At 38.7% G+C, this 22489-nt stretch overlaps 3 protein-coding genes across 3 annotated transcripts; 1 reads left to right on the forward strand and 2 right to left on the reverse strand.

Annotated features, from left to right (window-relative positions):
* Window positions 1-5026: 5026 nt before the first annotated feature.
* On the reverse strand, window positions 5027-6073 carry LOC139779163 (uncharacterized). Its single transcript, XM_071717423.1, has one exon. It carries the CDS (start codon window positions 6071-6073, stop codon window positions 5027-5029), a length of 1047 nt encoding a protein of 348 aa, XP_071573524.1.
* A 438-nt stretch (window positions 6074-6511) lies between these two features.
* On the reverse strand, window positions 6512-9732 carry LOC139779164 (uncharacterized). Its single transcript, XM_071717424.1, has 2 exons — window positions 9564-9732; window positions 6512-7710 (listed from the first exon to the last, which is right to left on the reverse strand). The coding sequence occupies exons 1-2, from the start codon at window positions 9730-9732 to the stop codon at window positions 6512-6514; spliced, it is 1368 nt and encodes a 455-aa protein (XP_071573525.1).
* A 1085-nt stretch (window positions 9733-10817) lies between these two features.
* LOC139779154 (uncharacterized) lies at window positions 10818-13280 on the forward strand. The gene is made up of 9 exons (XM_071717415.1): window positions 10818-10969; window positions 11121-11243; window positions 11383-11500; window positions 11575-11836; window positions 12205-12375; window positions 12610-12700; window positions 12768-12910; window positions 12971-13103; window positions 13230-13280. The coding sequence occupies exons 1-9, from the start codon at window positions 10823-10825 to the stop codon at window positions 13278-13280; spliced, it is 1239 nt and encodes a 412-aa protein (XP_071573516.1). The 5' UTR covers window positions 10818-10822.
* The last annotated feature ends 9209 nt before the right edge of the window (window positions 13281-22489 follow it).

The following is a 22489-nucleotide window of genomic DNA, read 5'->3' on the forward strand; positions in this document are numbered from 1 at the left end:
CCGGAGGTAGAGATTTATCTTAATCTTTCGATTCGGAAATCTTTGAATCTCGAAAGAGAAATATATATTTTTTTTAAATTTAAAATACATAGAGAATTTTTAATCTGTCTAATTACACGTGTGGACCAGTTGGAAACTTTGCATCTTGATCTCAACTGATTCGAAATTGTTAAAAACTTTTTTTGTTAAATCCAATAGTAGGTATTTTGTAATATGTTAATTCTTGTTCTATTAGTGTTCTACTTTACTGTTCAAAATATATAATAGCAGGTAATGCACATATTAGATAACATTAATAAAACTAATTGCGTGTAATAATATAACTTTCTTCCTTGAAACAATTTAAATGTTCCTGGATGAAGATAATCTTACAAATCAATAATGGATAATATAAATTACTTCAGAGAATTAATAATATTTACTTAGTTATTACATTTAAATCGGGTGATTCCCTCGGGATTAATCTTCACATGAAAAAGTGATGGTAAGAATTTGTTATTATAATTCCCATGAAACACGGATATTGAGTCGCGTAATATCAATTTAGAATGCAGTTTGTGCGCGTGCGTTCAATAGCTCTGTCTTGAATTATTAACGTTTTACAAGAGCGCATTCGTCGCCTTTCGCACTTCGCTCTTTCGCGCGGCGAAACTCGCGGATCGCGTATCGCATTTATGAAGATGTACACCCAAGTGTATCGCGCAATAGGAATAATAGGCATTCTCCGTCTCTTGAACGAAGTCCGACCCGCGGGGAAAGTAACGACGAGGGACAAAGACGGAAAGAGACAAGTCGAAGAATTCGAGTCACACCTAGGGGACCTTCCCTGCCGGCGCAGAAAAAAAATCGCGGAACGCAATGGCGAAACGTAGGCCGCGGGAATGCCTCCGTGCCTCCTCCGGATCGCCGTATCGAGTAGCATGGCACTTGTGCTCGTTTCTCGAAAAGAGAGGTTGCGGCACGTATAACAATTGATTTGAAGTAGGAAGAAGAACATTCGGCGTATATTTATTTTGCGGCGCGCGATGGCGATATATGAACCGGCTGATACATAGCGTTTGTTTTTCTATATTTTTTTGCGTACAAGCGCGTCGCTGCGTACACGCGATCATCTTACTGTCATTTGCGACGGCGCGCGGCGATACTAGAACCGGTAGGCACGAACCGCTCCATCACATTATTCTTCGAGATACGATCATAATCCTTCTTGCTTTCCTCTTCCTCGAAAGGCTATTTTGCACACGGAGGTCAGTCTCAAGAGATTCAGTCTCTCTAATTATATTATAAAAGACAATGAGGGTATGTATGTATGTATGTATGTTCTTTATACACTCTTAAACTATTCGACCGAATTTTTACCAAAAGTATATGAAATAGGGGTAGAATTTTTCGGGGAGTGTTATAGAGTGTATAGTTTTTCGTTACCGATTTTTTTGGAAACCGGTATTCGAAATTTTTCCAATTTTTCGGGAAATAATTGACCGAATCTTAAAGAATTGTATATAAAACAGGGGTAGAATTTTCCGGGGAGTGTCATAAAGTGTATAATTTTTCGTTACCGATCTTTTTGGAAACCGGTATCCGAAAATTTTCCAATTTTTCGGGAAATAATTTACCGAATCTCAAAGAATTGTATATGAAACAGGGGTAGAATTTCCCGGGGAGTGCTATAAAGTGTATAATTTTTCGTTACCGATTTTTTTGGGAATCGGTATCCGAACTGATAAAGGAATTTTCTTCGATTAAGGATATTGAAACACAAATAAAGTCGTATGTATGTATGTATGTATGTATGTTCTTTATACACTCTTAAACTATTCGACCGAATTTTACCAAAGTATATAAAATAGAGGTAGCGTTTTCCGGGGAGTGTTATAGAGTGTATAGTTTTTGCTACCGATCTTTTTGGGAACCGGTATCCGAAATTTTTCCAATTTTTCGGGAAATAATTGACCAAATCTTAAAGAATTGTATATAAAACAGGGGTAGAATTTCCCAGGGAGTGCCATAAGTGTATAATTTTTCGTTACCGATTTTTTGGAAAACCGGTATCAGAAATTTTTTCAATTTTTCGGGAATTAATTGATCGAATCTTAAAGAATTGTATATAAAACAGGGGTAGAATTTCCCGGGGAGTGCTATAAACTGTATAGTTTTTCGTTACCGATCTTTTTGGGAATCGGTATCCGAACTGATAAAGGAATTTTTTTCGATTATGGATATTGAAACACAAATAAAGTTGTTTGAAGAAAAACGACTCCCGGGCGAAGCCCGGGTAACCAGCTAGTTATATATAAAAGACAATGAGGGTAGTGGTTGTGGATTGTTTCACTTAATATATAGATTTGTATATAGCATTAATTATTTACAATCATGCTGAGTTGCAATCGTGTAATATGTCGGAAAAAAATATATAGATACTGTTTATGAGATGCTTAACATTACAAAATGCATGATATTATTACAAAATTATCTTTGTTTTTATAATTTTGTAATATTACAAGAATCTTCAAGCTTTGTTTTATTGCACCGTATATCTCATATAATATTTTTTCTTGGATAGAATGACAATGAAATACAAAAATGTAAATCTTATCATAAATATATATTTTAAAGAAAAAAAAGATAGAAGGAAAAATGAAACACCGTACCTATGTTACACAGTAACAAATATTAATACTTCTTTCGTATCATTCTTTTTCACATGTTGCTTCTTCTATATTATTATATGTAGATGCAAATACATAAGATATATGTATATTTTACATTTTGTTTCATAGATTCGTTACCTCAATATAAAATAAATTTTTTAACTTATCTTTTTAAAATATTTTTTTTTTATTGCTCCAATTATAAACTTTAAAAATAAAATAAGAAAGTTTAAATACAATTTATTTTTAATTTTTAATTAATATAATAATGACCAAGCTTAATTGCACCTAATACTGGTAACCTCTAAATCTTGTATTCCTAATTCTGGCAACCAGATGAACACATTACTGGCAGTTTTTCTAACTTAAGGTAATAAGTAGCCAGTAGTATGCTATGCACTTATGCCTACATTTATTGCAGATAATGCTTTTTTTACATTATTTGTGCTGTATAAGCATCTTTTTTGTTTACTCATTTTTCTTTACTTTCTTCTTAATTACATTAGCACTACAAGCAAAAATCGTAAATAAATTTAATATTATATGTTAGAATAATATTTTAATATTTTAGAATAATATTATGATTAAATAATAATTTTACTTATATTAACCTCAGCAGGTGTGCCAAGTAAATTTTTGAGAATAGGTATCTATATAGTATGTAAGAATATAATAGGTAGGTATCCCGATAATCTGAGTTCACGCGCGCTAACAAAACAAGGTCGACATAGAAGTGTATTAGAGGTTATTATCTGTCATTCACCAAGCTGCCAGTATTATGTTCATTTCATGATTTATGTCCATAATATTGTTGACAGTATTAGGAAAAACACGAAAAAGTGAACATATTACTGACATGAAGAACTATATTATAAAAATTAATAATTTATTCCATATATATTTTTTTTTCTTTAATTACAACATTATTTTATCAGGAAAATGTGTTGCCGTGAGACTTACTGTTCAAATTTTGCCTATAATCAGTAATCTTTGCAGCTACTTACATCTACTCTACTAATAAAAATGGACGTAACTTAGCAGAAAAATGAGTTTCTCGAACTTTAAGTTTTTTTTTTAATTAGTGGATTGGCGTTTAGTTTCAGTTTATTGTTATAATAATAATTAGATTTCTTATAAATTTTATTAAAAATTAATAAAATAATATAAGATATAGTTTTCATATTTTAAAAAGTATTTTTATTGTTTGGACGGATGCGACGTGCGCCTTGTAGAATTCGAATGTGTATGCACGCCGGTCGTCCTTATAGTGGCAAAACTTTTACATTCTTGACCACTTATTTATTGTATAATGATGATGTAGGCAGAAGTAGTCAGTTTCTCCTTATAACGAATAACTATACTTTATTATACATATCACGAGGAATGTGGCGCGTGCGGCCATGGTACAACGACTACTCTGATGGTCTCAGTCAAATTCGCTCCGATTCGAGTCGAAAAGAATATAGAGGGGGAAACGATGGCACAGGGTCGTACAATATTTACGCGAGATCCAGACATACCGCCCCCTTTTGAACGACATACGTTCAATATTTAATAGTCATAGGAATAAAAATACACGACAGTAATAAACCTAAAAAGAGCTGACTCGATTCTTATGCTATAATGGGTAACGGAGATATTTTTTTAACGCATCGCTTATATACACCGTGGGCTGTTTTAACTGTCACTACTCTGATTATACCATCATCGCCAGGATGAATCACTCTACCAGTTATCCAACGTAACGCCCGTAACGGAGGCGTATTATCCTCCTTGAGTATTACAAATTACAAGATCTCCTATGCTAATATTATGCGTTTTATTAGAAACCCACTTGTTACGCTGTTGCAGCTCGTTTAACCCTTAAATGCCACCCGGGGTCCAGCGGACCCCAGACCTTTTAGAATGATATATTTTCAAATGTTTCCGCCAAAAATGGAGCTCATATTTATTTATTTATTATTTATTATTTTTTTGATTTTGGAGCCAATATTTTAACTGTTGGCGATCTTAATTTTTTATACTATGTTGAAATTGAAATTTTAACAATATAAGCATTTTATTCTCTTTTCTTGAACAACATTGAAAATAATTTTCATAACTAAATATCAAAAAATCAATAAGTAAGGAGACATTTTTCATGCTGGGGTCTTTTAGACCCCATGTGTCATTTACGAGATTCTTGAGAGGTGTGGCATTTAAGGGTTAAATACTCTTTGTTCCAACGCTTCCAAAAATGCTGCTTTACCTTTTGAATATGTTGCCATGTTGAAAGGCGATTCGAAGTCTCATTTGTAAAATCATATTCCGGAATAGTTTGTATAGACGTATTAATTAGAAAATGCGCTGGTGTCAGGGCGAATGTATCATTCGACTCAGACGACATGGGCGTGAGAAGTCTCGAGTTGTAATATTGCCTCTACCTCTATTACAAAGGTATTAAATTCTTCAAAAGTGAAGAGGGCTTCTCCGATTGTACGACGCATGTGATGCTTAAAACTTTTCACGGAAGCCTCCCAGATTCCTCTAAAATGCGGTGAGCGGGGAGGTATAAAGGACCATTGTATTCCTTCATTTGCTAAGTACCGATTGATTGCTTGCTCATTTTTTCTTTCCTGGAAAAACTCCAATATCTCTTTCAAATGATTACTCGCACCCAGAAAAGTACCGTTATCCGACTGAATCACTCGGGCCCTGCCACGACGTGCGAAAAAACGTTTGAAACAGGCTATAAACGTTTCAGTAGTCAGGTCGCTCACAATTTCCAAATGAACAGCTTTGGTAGCTAAGCACACGAATGCAGCGACGTAAATCTTAATCTTATTGCGGTTACGATGCTTTTTCTCCTTAATTAAGAACGGGCCGCAAAAGTCGACACCGACATTTTCAAATGGTCTCGAGCTTACTAATCTAATCTTTGGCAAATTGCCCATCTCATACTCAGGAGTCGAGGGCCTCCAGCGAGAACATATCACACATTTCCGAATTACTCCTTTGACGCGATTTTTTCCATTTAACAGCCAATAATTTTCTCTTATTGCATACAAAGTCGCTTGACTTCCGGCATGACAAAGTCTGATGTGAGTCTCGCGAATTATCAACTCGGTGATGTGATTATTAGACGGTAACAAAACAGGATGTCTTTGACTGAAATTTAGATCCGCGTGTCTCAATCGACCCCCGACTCGAAGTATTCCATCGACGTCTAAGAACGGACTGAGCGACAATATACTACTTTTCTTATCCAACGGACACTTCTGACTTAAACTACGCAGCTCGCTCTCAAAGGCGGTGAGTTGAACCAACTTTACAATACGCATTTCGGCTCCCTTCAAATCTTCAGTGTTGAGGTCTTCCGAGATGGTTTCCAAGGATCGACACTTAGAAGCAAAACGTATGCAGTACGCTATGACCCTTTTCATCCTAGTGAAGGATGAAAATCTTAAAAGTAGATCCGTGTATCGACAACGTGAACGTTTGACAAGACAACTATTAAGCGCTGTTCCGGAATTTCAATACTGTGTATTAAATTCGACGGCCAAGCAGTTTCATCCTTGGACAGCCAAAACGGACCATTTTTCCAAATGGCGTTGTTGACAAATTCGCGGGGAAACTGTCCTCTTGACAACGCGTCTGCGGGATTGTCCTGAGACGGCACGTGTCTCCACTTTCCGTACTTCGTGATTTCTTGAATTTGTGAAACTCTGTTTGCAACAAAAGTTTTCAGCTTGTGTGGTGAAGTTTGGATCCAATGGAGCGCGATCATAGAGTCTGACCAAAAGAACTCCTCGTCTAAATTAGTTCTAAGTGATTTGATAGTGGCTTCATACAATTTTCCAAGAAGATCCGCCGCGCTCAATTCAAGCCGGGGTAAAGATAATTTCTTGATTGGCGCTACTCGCGTTTTGGAACAGATCAATCGAACTATGTGGATTCCCGAAGAGATTGTAGATCTCAGGTATAGCACGGCTCCATAAGCTTTTTTCACTTGCATCACAGAAACCATGTAACTGGATGTTGATTGCGTTCTCTGTTGTGATTTGGCGAGGAATGACGAAATTATTTAGAAGCTCGATTTGCTCCTTATACTTGTTCCAAGAGGTAGCAATGTCCACAGAAATCGATTCATCCCAATCCAGTTTGTTCTCCCACAGCCGCTGCAGCATAATTTTCGCCCTTACTATGACCGGACCGACCAGTCCGAGAGAGTCGAAAAGTGAAGCAACCTGAGAAAGCATGGTTTTCTTCGTCGTTCGTTGATAATCGGTAAACGGTTTCACGACGTGGATCAGATGATCGTCACGGGGATGCCAATGAATACCGAGGGTTTTCTGAGTCTCAGACTCACTCAAGCAGATGTAAGGATCCATGGATTTCTCCAGCAGTGGTTCCAAAAGACTTGGTTCGTTTGAACACCACTTACGCAGATGAAATCCACCACAGGCTAACAATTTGATAAGCTCATCACGCAACCTTTGAGCCTCCTCGAGTTTCGATGTGCCGGTGAGAGCATCATCAATATAGAAATCCTCAAGAAGAACTCTGCATGCTAGCGGAAAACGCTTTCGCTCGTCCTTGTATAATTGCAGCAAAGATTGAACGACGAAACACGCGATTGGAACGGTACCATAAGTTGCCGTGCTTAAACCGTATATTTTTATTGGGTCCTTTGGACTTTTGCGCCATAAAATCATCTGATACTTGACGTCCTCGGGATGAACTCCGACCTGCCTATACATTTTTTCAATGTCGGCACTCAGTGCATATCGATGGGTTCGAAATCTCGTGACGATGGAAAACAAGTCTTCCTGAAGGGTCGGACCAGCGAGAAGTACATCGTTGAGCAACACACCACTGCTACTCTTTGATGAGGCGTTAAAAACAACCCGCAATTTTGTTGTGTGGCTGTCGCGCTTGAAGACGGGATGATGTGGGATGAAATATCCATCTTCGGTCACGTCGGAAACAGAGATCTCAGTCACATGACCAAGCCTTTCGTACTCGTTAAGAAAATTCGTATACTCCTCACGCAATTGAGGCTCCTGTGCTAATCTTCTTTCTAGTGAATACAATCTTTTTTTTTGCTGTTTGATAAGAGTCGCCAAGTTCGTGTTTTCTATTATTAAACGGTAGCCAGGGTAGCCTAACTATATATCGTTCGCTCTTATCCCTAGAGTACGTCTGAGAGAAATGTCTCTCACATGCCCTTTCGTCATCGGACAAATGCTTAACGCTCGATTACACGCAATTCGATTCGACGCAGGCCCCCAACCATGCATCGCTCCCGAAGCTATCCAGCCAAGTCGTGTTTTTTGTAATATTAAGGCAGAGTTGCTTAATTTGATATGACCTACGCATAACAATTGGTAAAAGAGTTCCGCTCCTATAAGAGCGTCAACCTCCGAAGGAGTATATACAGAATTCGAGATCTGCCAAGGTGATATTTCGGGGAAGATTTAAAACGCAACGGTTAATCGCTTGTGCAGGAAGCGTTTCTGTAATTCGAGGAACCACTAAGAATGATAACTCCGCAGCAAAACGTCTATCCCCTGACTGGAGAGTCGTTGTGACAGAATGCTTAATATGCGTTAAGCTTTGATTGAAACCCGACACCGGAATACTGACTTCTCTCTTGGCGAGATTTAAAGTATTGCATAATTTCTCAGTAACAAAGTTAGACTGAGATCCGTTATCCAACAAAACCCTACACCTGACGGGCTCTCCGCGGTTGTTCAGCATACGCACGGATGCCGTAGCCAAAAGAACTTGCGAAGCGACGACCGCCTGGAGACTTGCGATTGGATTGGGGTTTGCCGCGTTAGAGTTACCAGATCTCCGATCAAATAATTCGCCTTCAGAATGAAAAAGAGTGTGATGCTTACGTTTACATTTCCTGCATGTACCGGATTTGCTTTCGTCTACCAAATGATTTGGTCTTAAACAATTGTAACAGAGCCCCATGGATTTCACCTTGGCAAATCTCGCGTCACGATTTAGTTTGAGAAATTGTTTGCATTGAAAAGTGTTATGGTTCTGCTTACAAATTGTACACTCGAGTTTAGTATGCACGGTTACAAGGGCCGTTCGCGCCTTTTGATTTGTATTACCTCGCATATTGTTCGATCGTGATTGATTCTTTGTTGACTGACTCGAGTAAACCGAGGCTTCCTGACTTACGCTTTCTAATACATGACAACGATTCTTTAGAAACTTCCAGAAATCATCAATAGACGGCATATCAGTACCGTCAAGGGAGCGCTCCCATTCCTTGTGAGTATTTCGATCGAGTTTCGATGTCAACAAATGAAAAAGCAATGCGTCCCAAGATTTTGTCGGTTAACCAAGAGCATGAAGTGCTCGTGTGTGTCTTAAAGCGACATCGACTAAAGATCGTAATTGTGTTGGAGATTCTTTAGGTATTACCGGGAGATCAAACAGCGCGCGAATGTGGCTCTGGATTATTATTCTTCTATTATCATAACGTTCCACTATAAGAGCCCAAGCTACGTCGTAATTTTGAGAGGACGTTTCTAGAGATTGAATTACCTGGGCGGCTTCATCTGATAACGATGATCTTAAATATTGTAGTTTTTGAACAGGGGTAAGATTCGCGTTGTCATGTACGATAGATTTAAAATTATCATAAAAGCCTAGCCATGCCTCATAATTATCACTGAAAGTGGGCAAGTTGATTGTAGAAAGCTTTATATTTGCAGTCACGCTCTGTACAGGAAGCTGATTTTGGACAGTCATTATACATTATCGTTAGCCGCGGGGGGCCTGACGGACGCAAGTCGACGCTGAGCACGCGCAGCTAGTTCAAAATATGATTCCTCGAAACGCGCTCTTTCATTATCATCCGATTATGCGCCAGATGGCGCTCGCATTTAATAAATCAATACTAGTCTGTACTCTGTACTTCATCGAAGCTATCCCATGTAGTTTTAAATTTTTCAAAACGTTCGATTAACTGCTGCTCGTCCGGACGTTCAGACCATTTTTCTAAGTAACCCTTGAACCGAGTCAGTTGCGCTTTTATTGTAGCACGTCTTTGTACGAGCGCGCGAATCTCGTCAGCCATCGTGTCAGTAATTAAAATTATAACGGGAACGAAATATAATAATACGAAGTTTCGGTTAACGCAAATACAAAATACGCTTTGAGGTGATAATAATAAATACGCAAATATAAATACGCTTTGAATTTCGTCAATATGATTTCGACGACGTCCTGTGTTTGCTGCCTTGTTATAGTGCTGTCTCTCTTGCTCTCGTGAGCCGCAAACCTTGTCTTCTGCGATGCCTCGTGTATGCCTCGTGTATACCTCGTGATCACGTTTGTCTCTCTCTCTCCCTCTCTCGTAAGTCGCAACGGTCGGCTCGCCCCGATGGATAAGTGATTAAAAAACGAGCACTGCCGCTGTTGAAATTCAACGATTAAATATCTTAGTCTTTATGTGATCTTACCCTCAAGTAAGCCTGGATAGATATCACTCGAATAGCCATGAATTTCTCAGAGAGATCCGGCTCGAAGGACCAAAAATGTTTGGACGGATGCGACGTGCGCCTTGTAGAATTTGAATGTGTATGCACGCTGGTCGTCCTTATAGTGGCAAAACTTTTACATTCTGGACCACTTATTTATTGTATAATGATGATGTAGGTAGAAGTAGTCAGTTTCTCCTTATAACGAATAACTATACTTTATTACACATATCACGAGGAATGTGGCGCGTGCGGCATGGTACAACGACTACTCTGGTCTCAGTCAAATTCGCTCCGATTCGAGTCGAAAAGAATATAGAGGGGGAAACGATAGCACAGGGCCGTAAAATATTTACGCGAGATCCAGACATTTATTTTGATTGACAGTAATATGGACCCTGTCAGTAATACGGTCTTTCACCCTGTTAGACATGTCTACTCTGTCTATATATTTTTTACCCGCGTCTCCTTTCTCTTTTTTTACCTTGCTGGAGCATGAAAAATTCATATTTTGGATCATGTAATTTCGTTAAGTACAGCTTGTCAACGTGACGCGACGGGGACAAATACGTATTGTCTATTGATTCGTCTGTGCAACTGACAGCTCCGTTCCTCCCTCTCGTCGAAGCATCGTCCCCCTTCGTACAATTCTTCCCCCACAAATTTCTAGTACGTTGGCGGATTAACATGAATGCGTTGTTCGACACGCGCTATTATAATATAACTAAACTGTTTGCGTCGATGGTCGGTATATGGCCATATCAGTCGCAGCTTAGAAAAAAGATCATCCAATCGGTCAACATGTTCGTAATGTTCACATTTTTTCCGCCTCAGGTAAAGGAAGCATTTCGTATTGAAAAGTATTTTAATGCATACTGAGAAAGGTCGCCGAAATTCCGCGCAAGTTAATTTCACGGTAGTAGACAGTGTCAACTTCTAGAATAAAAAAATACTCGAATTTATCGTTCGTATTTTTGATGTATAGGTGAAAAGATTGTACGACGTGTGGGGAAAGGACATAGACGCCGTGTGCATGTGTATACCTCCTATCGTGGCTATTTTAGCGAGCATGGCTAAAGTAGTGACCAGCGTACATTGTGAATCGCAGGTTACTAATTACGACGTTATCATTTTGCACGTTATCTTTAAAGTCGTTCGATCGCGGCGCGGAGCGTGAATGAAATTCACGCAAATACATTATTCCCGATTAAAGCCGCGCGCGTTTCTTCATGAAATGCCGTTTTCAGGTGAAAGAGTTACTGCGGCAGATCGAAATGGACTGGAAAATAAATCCGACGGCGAAGGAGTATGAGATTTTAGTGAATTACACGTCGAAGGGGAGAACGTTGTGCATCATTTACTCAAGTATAAAGGGTTGTCGCGTCGCGCCGGGCGTAGCGAGCGTGTACCTATGTATATTATTATACCTGCCTTTTCAGCTATGTTGTGTAACGCACTCGTGTGCTTTATCATGACATCGATGATCTCGCCGATACTGGACATCATCTTACCCCACAACGGCACGCGCGTGAGAAGCTTAGCCTACGACCTCGATTACGGGATTGACGTTCAGACCCACTGGCTATGGTTGTGGCTGCACAGTAGTACGACATCAACAGCGACTGTATTAAATATCATTGGCCCCGATCTGATGTACGTTACGCTTACCGTTCACAGTTGCTGCCTGTTTGCGATAGTAAGGTAAGCGTCAGAGATATAAGTAACTCTGTTCGTTTGCAACTAATTGTAAGTGAAAACGGCTATAGATTCCGCATTTTACTCCGCAACCGACAATTCACAATGATCTGAGAGAGCTATAGCTCGATGAAGATATTAAATTGTCTTCTAAAATAATTTTAAAAAATTAAAATAATTTAAAAAAAATTAAAACTTGATTTTAATAAAAAAAATAAGCTTCTCTCACAAGACCAAAAATTTGATCGAAGTTTTAAGCAATTGTAAAGAAAACAAACGTTATTTAAGGAAATAATAAGCTCATCTAACGGTAATTACCAGACACCCTGTAGAATATCCACGCATGGAAGATGAAATAATCGTTTGACCTGCAGACACAAATTGGAGCACGTTGCCGATTCGATAAAAAAGCACACCACGCAATCTCTCGAGAATCATAATTATAATATTAAATGCTACGTAAAATATGAAGATCGACAACTAAGATTAAAAGAGCAAGCTGCTGTCATGAGAGAATGCGTCATTAATCATCAAAGAGCAATACAGTTGGTAAAATATATATATATTAATATACAGGACGTTCCTTCCTAAACGTATCTCCGTAAAGAGAAAAAAATTGATTAAAGATTTGAGCTGAAGTAAAACACATTTAATAAGAAACACTGTATACAATCATAATCTCGATGGACTTAAAATATAATATTGTATAAAATATATTTTTGATACGACGTTACTTTAAATTTCTTAAATATATCTTAAACGATCTCTTTGTTAATCAGTTGTGTGCAACTATTGCACTGCATTTATACGTGGTGTTTCCTCGTCATATTAGGCTTAAACCTAATCATCATAAGTATCTCTGCAGTTCAAGTAAGTCTGAATGAAGATGGAAATTACAGCGATCGAACACCTCACTTCTTTTTCTTTTCTTTTTTAGTTAGTGAGCAGGCTGGTCCCATTCCAATGGGACGGGATGGCGACGTGCGTTATGTTCATATGTGGCCAACTGATTCACTTGTTTTTTCTTAGCTTAATGGCGCAATATCTGCTGGACCAAAGCTCGAACGTTCACGAATCAACGTGAGTGATCAGAGCGCAATTATTGCGGACGCATCGGATATTAAAAGTGCCAGATTGCAGGTATTCATGCTTCTGGTATAATATGCCTGTCCAGATACAGAAGGACATTGTACTGATCTTGATAAGAAGTCGTATACCGTGCAAGCTAATGGCTGGAAAACTATTCGTAATGTCGTTGGAGAACTTTTGTACGGTACAAATAATAAAACAAAAATTTAATCAATTAATCAATTAATTAATTAATATCTTATTTATATGTATATATAATGCTATATTTAATTAAGTATTGTAAGTTTTATAATATCTCTTATTTTTTTAGATAGTGCAGACGTCAATGTCCTATTTTACAGTGTTGGCATCTTTCCGATAAGTATTTGCATCTTCTTTGCACTGAAATAACTAACTTAATATATGTCAGAAGTATAATTACCGTTTTTACCGCAGTTTTCTTCATAATTCTTACGTAAATGTTGATGAAATAAAGAGTAATTAAGGGGGTACATACGTGTAGACCGCAAGAAAAATAGGTAAAATTCGAGAATTTTATCTTGGAAACTATTAATTCGATTCGATCCGGTTTTTTTTTTATTTAATAGTATCTACATTGAGGCACGTTCACAAATTTTTTTAAGGGAATTCATTCCCTCGGAGCGCTGTTCTCGTGGCCGGCGTAAAATGTGTTCCTCGCGGACACTGTTCACGGTGCCCAGAATATTTCGAGAACGGCTGGATCGATTTGCTTCAAATTTACACACAATGTTTTGCGATAGTTTATCTCGTTTCCATCGGGAGATTTTTTTTTTACTCAACTAGTTTTTTTTTAATCAGACTATAAAGGTCGAAAATTTGTGTCGAAACATGAATCTTGAGTTCAAACAGTCGACGTTTCAGTAAAAAAAATTTTTTTAATAAAAGCTCCCGATGGAAATTGCTTTATGTATTGCTATTTAAGAATCCGTTTCAATTTTACGTTTCAGATCAACCGACTGCGCGAAATCTTGGGCACCGTGAACCGTGTTTGCGAAAACACATTTTACGCCGGCCACGAGAACAGCGCTCCGAGGGAATGAATTCCCTTAAAAAAATTTGTGAACGTGCCTCAATGTAGATACTATTAAATAAAAAAAAACCGGATCGAATCGAATTAATAGTTTCCAAGATAAAAATTCTCGAATTTTATCTATTTTTCTTGCGGTCTACACGTATGTACCCCCTTAAGAGAGCTCAGAATGGAAAATTGTATTGTAAAATAGAGATAATTGGCATTTAAAAATTTAGTCCAACGAAGTACCGCGGCTCGTTTACTTTGACTTCAAACTTGGCCTTTAGTTCTTGTAAGAACTGCTTTAATACTGTTAGAGAGGTGTTTATGACTAACCCGTCATCTACGTAAAGTGCCAAGTAAATCCACTCGTCATCTTTCTTGCCTATGTAGATGCAATTGTCCGCCGGAGATTTTTCGAACTTGTAGCTGCTGAGAAAATCATCGAACGTTTCGTTCCAACAGTGGGGCGACTGCTTCAAGCCGTATAAGCTCTTTACCAGTTTCACGATCCTCTCGTTTTTCGGCCATGGACCTTCTGGTAGTTCGATCCCGATATTCTCTTTTAGTTCTCTGTGTAGAAACGCCGTTTTTACATCAAATTGCTTCATTTCAAGATTCTCGACCGCCGCCTTCGCCAATAGTGCACGTACGCTCTCGTAGCGCACAACCGGAGCGAAGGTCTCCTCGTAATCGACACCTGCTCGCTGTGTAAAGCCTCTGGCTACCAGCCTGGCTTTGTAACGATCTTCTTCTCCTGGTGTCTGTTTCACCTTAAATACCCATTTGCAGGATATGGGTTTACGATCTGCCGGTCTTCCCTCGATCTTTCATGTCATGTTCTTCTTGTGGGCTTCAATTTCTTCAGTGATGGCTTGCTCCCACTTGTCGGCGTCCGGTTCTTTAATAGCTTCGGCATGACTTGCCGGCTCGACCACTGATACAAGCTTGCACATACCTCTCCGGTTGCTTTAGCGTGTTCCGATCTCGAAGCTTCACTGGATCTTCGCGTGTGACTCTTCTAGGTGTGGCCGAGGACTGTTTTTCCGCTGTTTTGTCTTGTCCAGCAGTTTCTTCCGCCTCGCCTGCCTCGCTAGAATTTTCCGTGAGCTCGTCTTCGCTTTCATCCACTTCTGCGACCGGTGTTACCTTTGAAAAACGGAAATTACCTTCCTTGTTACTAAATGTTACCGTTGCCGCGACTCCCACTTTCCGTCTAATGGGATCATAGATACGATAGTTATTGCTGCCTTGATATCCAACGAAGATTCGTTTCTCAACCCTTTTATCCCATTTTCGACGCTTGATCTTCGGAATATTCTCATAACAATCCGAACCGAATACTTCCAGCTTCGACAAGTCGGGCTTCTTGTTGAACCAAAGTTTGAAAGGTGTTTGATTTCCGCTTTTGGATGTGCAAATCATGTTTCTGAGATACGCTGCCGTTTGTACCGCTTCGCCCCAAAGTATCCTTGGCAATCCACGTCCATGTAGCATTGACCTAGCTGTCTCTGTCAACGTACGGATCTCGCGTTCGGCTTTGCCGTTTTGCTCGGGATTGTAAGGCGCCGTCAATTCTAACACAGTCCCATTCTTGGTCAGAGCATTCTTCAACTTCTCGTTAACGTACTCCCGACCGTTGTCACATTTTACAACCTTGACATTCCTCCCGAGCTGTGTTTTGACGTAAGCGCAGTATTCGAGCACCTTACTCGCAGCCTCTTCTTTGCTTCTTAAAATATGCACCATTTGGTATTTACTTGCTCATCTTTAAGTACCATGAACCACCGTGCTCCGTTATAGGTTACCTCGTGGGCCGCTCACATCTGTATGTACAAGATCTCCGACCATTATTTTCCCTGGAAAGTAGAGGTAGCCAATCTGGGTGTAGCCGATGGAAAAGATCTTCTTGTTTGTTTCCCGTACTTACAAGCCTCGCACTCGAACTCTTCAACGTCACTCAGTTCGATGGTTACAGCCTTGTTTTTGATCATTTTTCTCAGCATTTCTGCGCTCGCATGGCCCATACATCCTCTCATGTAAAAGTTGTAACGAAATTATTGTTGATGTATAAGCTTGAGACCGTTTCGAACGAAACTTCATTCGATAGAGACTTCCGTCCCAGGTACCTAACACACTAACTTGGCCCTTATACATTACCTTGATCTCGTTCTTGGTCGTGATCACTTCGTGCCCATGTCTGGTTGCATTAAAAGCAAAAAGGTTCCTTTTTAAACTAGGCATCGAACTTCTTTGATAGTGACTTCTTTCCATCTCCCACTGAGCCATACCTCGACCTTAACCTTGCCGATGCTCTTCGAGACAACCTTGTTGTCGTCCGCTAGTTTGATAGATTTGCCGCCCCTGCTATCTTCGAGCTCGCAGAATAGACTCCGATCATTGACCATATGAAAGCTCGCGCCACTGTCTGCTATCCAGCGTGCCAGAAACGTATAAGTTTTACAAAGTCACGTGGGACAATAAAAAGGAAGAGGAGAAGACACTTGAATCTCTATGGCGCGGACTTCTGAGAGCCGCCGAACGGGAACAGTAAACCGGAACTAATTCAGCGTTTGCTGCCAAGGGTGGCAAAGATAAACAGCAAAAGGATCAGGCGAAAACGTCTAAATCGAAAAGCCAAAAGAAAAAGGGATCGAAAGGCTGTTTTTTATGTGGTAAGACTGGACATTTTAAGGCTGAATGTTCCCAGCTCAAGAAAGAATGAAAAGGAACGGGTGACGATGCAGCCACATTCGTGTGTCAGGCGGAAAGCTTGTGTGAGCGAATCGAACGGGTGGATAGCAGACAGTGGCGCGAGCTTTCTTTACTCGAAGATGATTCTGAATCTGGAACTTCCAGAGCCTATATCATTACCTGGCCCTGTCAGAGACGTGATACGGGAAGTCGGCCCGATTGAAGCCATCGTTCTCTCTTATTATGAAAAGCTCTAAAAAAACCGTACGTTAGTTTCTTCCTGTTATCTGCTTCTCAATCCGCAGTGGAAATCGAGGTGGGCCCATAACCTGTTGCAATCTCTGGTCTGGAATCTGCGTTGTCGCCGTCGATCCAGACTCTCAGCACGAGTCGTTCGGAAGAAACAAGGGAAGAAAGAATAGAGACTTGTTTTCTTGGTAGCACAAATATAATTGCTCAAAGAAATTATGTACACGTGCAATGTATTTACGTGACTCGACAAGACATAAGGGAGAACTATACTTTATCGTTACAGTAAGCGCGCGCGTTGCGGTGAACGAACCGCCATCTCTACAGAACTTCTCGAACCAAATTACCATCGTCCTAACAACATATTATACAGACTCATAACTCATAACTTTGTTCAAAAATATAATTATTTCAAATTTATAATATAAACTTATTATACTGTATTAACTTTTGTAAAGTAAACGATCACCTAATTTCTACACCCCAGCAAGTTTCAATACATCAGTATTATGAATGTACAAATTCCAAATGCTTTCTATTATGTAGGTTTGGATCTCGGAATCTTTGAATGAAAAGGTATAGATTCGCGATCAATAAAGAAAATTACTGTGACACGAAACTTCATTTTTTCGACACCGGGGTGTAAAAATCACCTCAGGTGACTGTTCTCAAATAATTTCAATTTGTATTTTGATACATTCCGCACACATTGTCTCGCGCTTATACGAGATTACTATTGTTTCCTTTTGTTGAGGAAATAAAATTGATGAAAGTTTACTTTACACAGCCCTCGCCAATGACCTTGACCTTGACATATATTACAGAGGTCACCATCTTGAGTAACCTGCAGAAGGTTTTAGCCGTCGCTCGTTGTTTATTAAAAAGTCATTAGCAAAAAAGTTTAAGAAATATAACAGTTTGTGTTAGTGCTAAAAGAAGTAATTTGCTGATATGTGTGTATATCGTATAGATAGTACACATGTAGGCGAGGGTAGGTGGAGGACCTCGGTTCGCGTGGAAAGTTGAAAATTGTACAATGATATACTAGGTGCGCAACTAAGTTTCCGGGTTTTTTTTATCAATAAAAAATGGAAAATTTCAAGAAAAATACAAAAAATGGTTTATTCAAAGTATCGTCCCTCGCTAACTATACATTTTCGCCATCTCTCTGGCAATACATGAATACCGCGACAATAAAACGACGCGTCTTTGGACCGAAACCATTCATCCAACCAATTTTGCACTTCTTCGAAATTGGTCAAGTGTAGCCCAGCCAAGCCATGCGCCATCGACCGGAACAAGTGATAATCGGAAGGCGCCAGGTCTGGCGAATACGGCGGGTGCGGTAGCAGATCCCATTTCAGCGTTTTGATGGTGTCCTGGACGATGGAACTGCGATGGCACGGAGCGTTGTCGTGCTGCAATATCACTCGTTCGTGTCTCGTGTCCCATTCTGGCCGTTTTTCGAGCAATGTATGGTTTAAATTGATCAGTTGTTGTCGGTAGCGATGCCCATTGACAGTTTCGCCCAGTTTCAGCAGCTCATAGTACACGATTCCTTTCTGGTCCCACCAAACGCAGAGCATTGTCTTCTTTCCAAAACGATTTGGCCGTGCCGTCGATGTTGATTCTTCACCAGGTTAAAGCCACGATTTTTTGCGTTTGGGATTCTCTAAATATATCCACTTCTCATCGCCAGTAACAATTCGATGAAGAAAACTCTTTCTTTCATGCCGCAAAAGCAAAATTTCGGAAGTGGCTCTTTGATTTTCCATCTGTCTCTCAGTCAACTCATGCGGCACCCATTTTCCTTCCTTTTGAATTTTTCCCATGGCATGTAAACGTTTGGAAATACCTTGGTGAGTCATGTTTAATGCCTCCGCAAGTTGATCTTGTGTTTGCGTATCATCTTCATCCAATAACGCTTGCAGATCGGCGTCCTCAATTGTTTTTGGTCTTCCGGAGCGCTCCTTGTCCTCAGTGTCGAAATCGCCACTTCTGAAGCGTTTAAACCAATCTTCACAGGTAGTTTTCGATGGTGCATGTTCGCCGTAGGCCTCCTCAAGCAAACGACGTGCTTCAGCTGCATTTTTTTTCAAGTTAAAGCAGAAAAGCAAAGCTTCCCGCAAATGCTGTTTATTTGGCACAAAACTCGACATCTCCGTTGTTAGAAAAAATATTTTTGCGTTGCGATATGTGCTTATATAACGACTGGTTATTGTTAACAGATGTCCAAGCTATAACTTCAGACAACTTCAGACATGTAAGTCGAGTACATGTGTTATTGGTGCCATCTATGTGTGAAACCCGGAAACTTAGTTGCGCACCTAGTAGACCTCGTTTCGCCCTGTAAGCAGGGATGGGGTAGACCTCGCTTCGCGTGGATGGTTCTCTGGACAGCATTGTACTTTCTACGCAAAGCGAAATCCAGCCCATCCCATCCCTGCTTATAAGGCGAAACGAGGTCTATTATTGTATGTACAGTTGGGGTCTACAACTTTCCACGCGAACCGAGGTCCATTTCCACCCGCCTACATGTGTACTGTCTATACACACATATTAGCAAATTACTTTCCTTATAGACCTCGTTCCGCATATACGTGGGACGCGTGGAAAGTTGCAAACCCATGTGGAACCGTACCATAATAAAAAACAACAATTTATGCTTTTGCCATTGTTAAAGCAGAGAATACTTTGTATTTATACTTTTTAAAATATAAAATTATAGGTATGTATATTTTTCAGTATACCAACTATTTTCTGCTTTAACAAATTATTTTTGTTATGAATATTAAGCATTTAATTTAATAAACTTTTTTGTTAATAACTTTTTAGTAAAGAACAACGGGTAAAACCTTTTAAAGATCACTCAGGAGGGTGACCTTGACAACATATGTCAAAGTCAAGGTCATTGGTGGGGGCTGAGTAAAGGTAAACATTTACCTGTTACCATAAAATGTTTACCCCGTAACTCACAGAAACGATTTGTAATTTCTACAGATGAGCTAAGTCTTAATTGTTGCAAATTACAATGTATAATAAATGCAACGATCGATATAGATCAATTTAATATACTTATAGGGGAGACCGGGGCGAAGTCGTCAGCGGGGCGGAGTCGTCATTGCAATTATCTCGAAATCTGTATGTTGTGTGAACTCGCCATTAATACTGTAAACGCGGCTTATGGTGCCCACGTAATCAACGAAGTTTAGTGAGATTATGTGCCATGTTGTGATTCTTATCGAGGCAAACGTGTTTTCGAAAGTCAAAAGTAACATTTTTTGCGCGTCGAAAATTTGTAATATCTTAAATATTATTGTGTCTTCGAATCTCAAAGTAAGTGATTATAAAGAGTAATACATGCTGAACACGAATCCAGTGGTTTTTTTATTTTTGTTGATTTCTAATATTTTATGAGCAATCAAACTTTCAAAGTCAAAGAAGCAGCAGTGGTCGGATTCCAGCGAGGACTTGGATAATATGTGCTGCGTGTGCTCAGAGATGACAGAATAGAGCTGACGAGAAACGTGCGAGCGTAGGGCACATGAGTGTGTGCGCTTTTCTTGTAATTATTTTCTGCCATCGTGTTTTTAATTAATGTTTCGATTTTTCTATTAAAAAATAATTAATAAAATGTATCCTATTATTTTTCATGATCGGAATTATGAATTTTCATTTAAAATTCAGTCCGAGAATGGAGTGACGACTCCGCCCCGGCAATTTTCAATTTTTGCACCTTTGTCGTTTTCACTCTATACCAGTTGAACAAAGCGACGTAGACCAAAAATGTCCGTATAAATTTTGTACCCAAGGGTTCACTCTTTACAACGGTATACCACATTTTACTAAAATTATTTGTTTTGTTGTTAAAAATTGGCACCGAAAAAATAGTGACGACTTCGCCCCGGTCTCCCCTACACGACTCGTTTGACAATCCAGCATTATCAACTGACAATCCGATATTATCATAATTATATTGTGCTCTTCGTTCACGTCACTTCTCCTTCATGTTATGCACGCATTTAACAAAGGGAGTTGTCTCGTGATGGTACATTTGCATAGTAACCTGCATACAATATGAATATGCGGACATAGAAAGATATATAATGCCATCTACAAATTATTTTTGTCGTAAATCGTTGATTAGCCGTATCAGAGTAAGTACTAAAAACATTGATACCATGTCTTTTAACAATGGTGCTCTATTCTGCCATCGTAACTCAGGTAATGCATTAATTACGTATCGTATAGGTAGTAGTGTGCAGATACCTGCAATGAATGATCGGTTGAGAAATATTGCAAAACAGAATTTAATTTAAAATAAATATAGACTTCAATTTTTTTCTTAATAAAAAATAAGTTTGTGACATACTTAAATGTTGCCAATATAGTAATTTATTTTTACAGGTACTTCTAATATACGACACTTGGGGTGACCTAAATACCTCGAAAAAAAACGTCTGCAAACTTTTAAAAAATTAAATCTAAGTGGTATGTATCTTTGTATTCCCATTTAAAGATCTATCTTCCTATTCCAATCCAAGTGGTAGTAGCTTTAATTTTCCTTAAAAATATTTATTGTATCACTCAATTAAAAGAATAATATCATAAAATTGTATGGGGATAATGTTATTTCCGGGGCCCCTCAATTTGATAGGTGTGTTTGATAGATCTTTTACTGAGAAAAAGAATGCCGCAAATCACAATGCGCTACGATGCATAGTTTTCGAGATATCGATTTTTAAATGTAATAATAGCAATATTGTTGTACGGTATTACATGGGTTTGCAAATTACCACTCGTGGAAAGTTCACGCATGTACTTTGTAAGGCACACTATGTGTCTAGTTTAAAAGTAGTGGAGCCCCCCGCAGGGGGGCGGAACCTACTGTCTCCACGCATACACTTTTCGCGCGAAACGAGGTGCCACATGGGTTCGGAGTATTACTCGGAGATTTACTCTGATGTTAAACAAAAACATTATTTTTGTGATGTAATTAAAAAGTAGGTAAGTTAGAGTTAGTATTTAAAATATTAGAGTTATAAAATATTCTCAAATAAGTCAATTAATGGTTTTAGTATGAGATCTGATCTTTGCTGCTAATCTGTACGCATGCTGTCAATATTTTGATTAGAGAAAACCGAGGTTGGTAGGCCAGTTTTTCAGTTTTTGATTTTTAATAAAATACATAAAAGAAATATCATTTTTACGTTTACTGTCTACGAAATGACGTATATTAAATTAAAATTTTAAAGTTAGCTTAATTTGATAATAATTAATATATTTAAATATATATATATATATATATATATATCTTCCACGCTGGACAATTAATCTCATGGTCGGGGCAGGTTGAGTACAGATGTAATTAGTCGAGAAAATGTTATTAATTCAACGGTAATAAAATAGTATAAATTAGAAAGATGTTTTATTATAAACTATCTATTATTTTTGATAATACAAGTTATATCTTAAAATTAAATGTAAATTATATAAATAAACAGAACAAATTATTTAACAAATAAAAGAGAAATTTGCGTTTATAGTAAAATATTAATCTTTATAAATAGTAATATTACATCCTTCCTTATAAA

The sequence above is a fragment of the Temnothorax nylanderi genome, unplaced genomic scaffold (genome assembly GCF_030848795.1).
Source record: "Temnothorax nylanderi isolate EJ_2023f unplaced genomic scaffold, tnyl_v1.0 TNYL_tig0212_pilon, whole genome shotgun sequence".
NCBI lineage: Eukaryota > Metazoa > Arthropoda > Insecta > Hymenoptera > Formicidae > Temnothorax > Temnothorax nylanderi.